The sequence below is a fragment of the Camelina sativa genome, chromosome 13, assembly GCF_000633955.1.
Source record: "Camelina sativa cultivar DH55 chromosome 13, Cs, whole genome shotgun sequence".
Classification (NCBI taxonomy): Eukaryota; Viridiplantae; Streptophyta; class Magnoliopsida; order Brassicales; family Brassicaceae; genus Camelina; species Camelina sativa.
Window position 1 is genome coordinate 23,967,385 of NC_025697.1, and position 4,015 is coordinate 23,971,399.

The 4,015-nt window shown below is 34.7% G+C and overlaps 1 protein-coding gene across 1 annotated transcript; it reads left to right on the top strand.

Moving 5' to 3' along the window:
* On the top strand, window positions 2,610-3,402 carry LOC104737762 (transcription factor IND). The gene has a single exon (XM_010458018.2). The coding sequence runs from the start codon at window positions 2,650-2,652 to the stop codon at window positions 3,154-3,156; it is 507 nt and encodes a 168-aa protein (XP_010456320.1). The 5' UTR covers window positions 2,610-2,649; the 3' UTR covers window positions 3,157-3,402.

The following is a 4,015-nucleotide window of genomic DNA, read 5'->3' on the forward strand; positions in this document are numbered from 1 at the left end:
GGGGGGGGGGGGGGGGGGGGCACTCTTTTGCTTATATCTAAAATTTCTAAGGGTAAATAGATAATCGAGGTCTGTATGGAAAAGGTAGACCATTCCATCTGGTTCTCGACCATCTTGAGGAAGTCGGAAGTCGGAACAGTCTGTTATCCATTTTGACTGAACATATTTGCTTCCCTATAAGGCATGACATGTCCCAAATGAGTCCGTCTAACTCCGCCATGAAGTGCGGATAGACTCATACGAGATCCTTGAAGCACAGTAAGAGTAACTCTTATGGTATCACATATGCACCATCCTAATCCTCTAGTTTGCCAACTTTCTACACAAGAGGCATTTATTTGGGATGTAAGGACTAAGGATGAAGGTTTGCTAGTGATTTTCTTGGGATCTTGTGCTTACCATTTCTTTCTCACTCTTCCTCATATTTGCATTTTTCGAATTTTCTGCTTCCAAAGAAGCAAGTTCGCGGGTTCTTCCATATATATGTGCATCGGTTTATCAGAACATTTATATATATATATATGTAATCGAGTAAACACATTGTGGATTAAAGCATCATGTGCATAAATTAACAGCTGGTGAAAAAACGCAACAAATTAACTTTCTGATGAAGAGGAATCATGAGAGGGAACACTGCGCTAACCCATTCACATGCATCCTCTGGAGGTGTGTTACAAAAGATACTCTACACGTATAACTCGTAAAAACAATGAGTGAGTAAACCAATAAACCATAAATACACCACATATATCAGACGACGACATCCGTTATATTTGAATCCATATGAGATCATCTTTTCTAAATGACCAGTATGGCAGTATTGACACTATTTTTAGGATTCCATTTGATTTCATATTATGTATAGAGATGTAAATGTTTAGAACATTTGAAATACATTAATATTGTCTAACATGACTCGTTATGAACTTTTTATTTTACTTAATATATTAACAAATTTAGAGACGACTTGAAATGTGACAAAAAAATTGTGTTTCAATTGACAATCATGTGAGTTATTTGTAATTCATTTTAATAAGATAGTTTATAAAAAGTAGTAAAGATCTTATTTGTAATTCATTTTATCTTGCATAGTATATAGTTTATGCCTTGATGAAGTTGTAACAAGTATGAACAAAGGACTGAAACGGGGTTATTTGTCTTGAACTCATTAAGCCGGCAAAGTGAAAATAAGACGTGTGGTATCTCCCTACTTTTGAAAATTTGTCTTTATAGATCACCGATTAATTAGTAATACAATTTAGTGGTGAATGATATTATATGTTTACTTGTCCAATTGAGAATTTTAATCTTGGACAATACCTTAATGTCGATGAAGCCGTCCCCACTTCGTGTAATGAGTTATGGGGGAGAGATCCGATCCCGTAAATCGTCAAATAAAACAACTTAAAAGCTAGAAATTGACACCATATATCATAAAGAAAGAAGACGTTGAAGAAGAAGCCATATATATTTAATTATCGTATCCAGCTCATAATTCCTAGGATCAAATCAAGGCCGTTGAAAGGGCTTATGTAGAAGAAACCGTGGGTTTTAGAAGAAAGACAAGAAATAGAAGAACACTGATGTTAAATTGCCTATTTTGGTGTATAGATTTGTCAGAAGAGGAGAGAGAGAAGAAAATTAGGTCAAAATAATGAGCACTAAAAATGGAGACATGTGTTGAGTAACTATTACAAGAGCGACTTATGCTTCATTATGGCAATGCTATCCACCACTAAAGTGCAACGCTCCTTTTTACCCTAATTTCGTAAAGTCTCTCTCCCTCTTCGTCCTTAGGAAAAACCCTAGAAATTTAATCCCTTGTTCTTGATCTTGCTTTTTGAGTAACCATGATTTTGACCACACACTATTTCTTCTATATTTTGTGGTCTAGGATCTTGCTTTATATGTGTTTCTTGTATTGCTCCGTACGTACGTATACAAATTTAAATGGTTCTAACAAGGTTTAAATAAACAAGCACAAATGAGTGCATGAAATTAGTTAGCGGAAAAGGTCGAAATATATTATTGTCTCTTTAAACGACGGATATATAAAATTTTCTGCAAAACGTAACCTTTTAATCATGTTCTGATGATATTTTGATGTTTTTTTAAAAATTTCATTTGCCAAGTCAGATGTACGGATTTTGGCAAGTTATGTCTCAAACTCTTCATCCGAGACAACATTATAACTAGTTCTAAGAAATCTTTCATATATAATGCTATATATAGTTAACTAAATTAATACTGTAGTTGTTAAAATACACATAATAATTTCTATAAAATAAATATTTTGGGCCGGTTGTGCATCTTATATATGGTATATGGAGGTGTAAAATGTGTGGTAAAAAAACATTTACGCCAAAAAAAAAATCACTAGTGTTCAAGTTGTGTGTTATAAAAATATTTTTAAAAGTTTCATTTTTTTTATTCAAACAACATTTTACATAGGAAATAGTCGAGACATAAAAACATGATGGTTAAATAATTCATAAAACGATGTAGGACATGTCCGCATTCGGTTATTTTAATCGAGTCAGTAAATAAATTGAGAAGTATAAGAAAGGATGAAAATAGAAAATGGTATATGTATAAAAAGAAAAGTCTAGTGCGACTCTTTTCCAAAAGCAGATCCAACCACAGCACAGCATGATGGAGCCTCAGCCTCATCATCTTCTCATGGATTGGAACAAAGCTACTGATCACATCACACAAGAAAACCCTTTTCTCCATGATCCTGATCATCTCCTGTTTGATCCATCTCCCGAAACCCTAATTCAGTTGGAAGAAGAGGAAGAATACGATGAAGAGATGGATGCGATGAAGGAGATGCAGTACATGATCGCCGTCATGCAGCCAGTAGACATCGACCCTGCCACCGTCCCAAAGCCGAACCGGCGTAACGTGAGGATAAGCGATGATCCTCAGACCGTGGTTGCTCGTCGGCGTCGGGAAAGGATAAGCGAGAAGATTCGAATTCTGAAGAGGATCGTACCAGGAGGTGCAAAGATGGACACAGCCTCTATGCTGGACGAAGCCATCCGTTACACCAAGTTCTTGAAACGGCAGGTGAGGATTCTTCAGCCTCACTCTCAGATTGGAGCTCCTATGGCTGACCCCTCGTACCTTTGTTATTACCACAACTCCCAAAGCTGATTTACACACTAGGTAGCTCGCCAGACATGTGGTGTTATTCTGTCAAGCGTTTTCATGTTAATTGGTATATCATATATATATGCATAAGGATTGGATCCAAGATTGTATGGCTATTATATTCTATTATTGTAAACTGTGTATCAACTCTTGATATATTGATATCATATGCATTGATGAATAATGATGATTCTGATTGTATATATATCTCTGTATGTAATGAGATATGCTAATGATAAAAGGGGTTAATTAGGGATTGATGGTTTTGGATCCCGCAAACTTTAGATAAAGAATATAGGGATATAAAAAAAAGATATACTTGTTTGAATATATATATATATATATATATATATATAGTTTAATTTATATAAGTTATCTGGATCTGAGTCATGTTATAGGATTATATATATTTATGGATCGGAAATTCGGAATAGCCAGCAAAAAAACAATAAAAACTTCGGCATATATACAGTTTATCTGAGAGAACTTATCTCTTGGGGATAAAACCTCCTGTATACGTAGTGAAGATATATATATATATATATATATATATATATATGAAGTTAGTCGAGACTCAAATTTGTGAGTTTTAAACTCTGCCCTACGTGTAAGAGAAGGCGTTTAGCCAGTTGAGCTAGGCCAAGTAATTCAGCAACCATCCACAAGGTGCGGGGCAACACCTAAATTAACATCCAATTCCAAAAGAAAGTTATATATAATGATCATCTTGGAAACCTCGACAATTATCTCTTAATAGTACTATACTATTACTATATATATTAGCCAGCTATAACTACTATAAGATATGCAACCCAATCATACAAAAGTAAAACCGTTGGAGCTTATATAAAAGCATTTATGT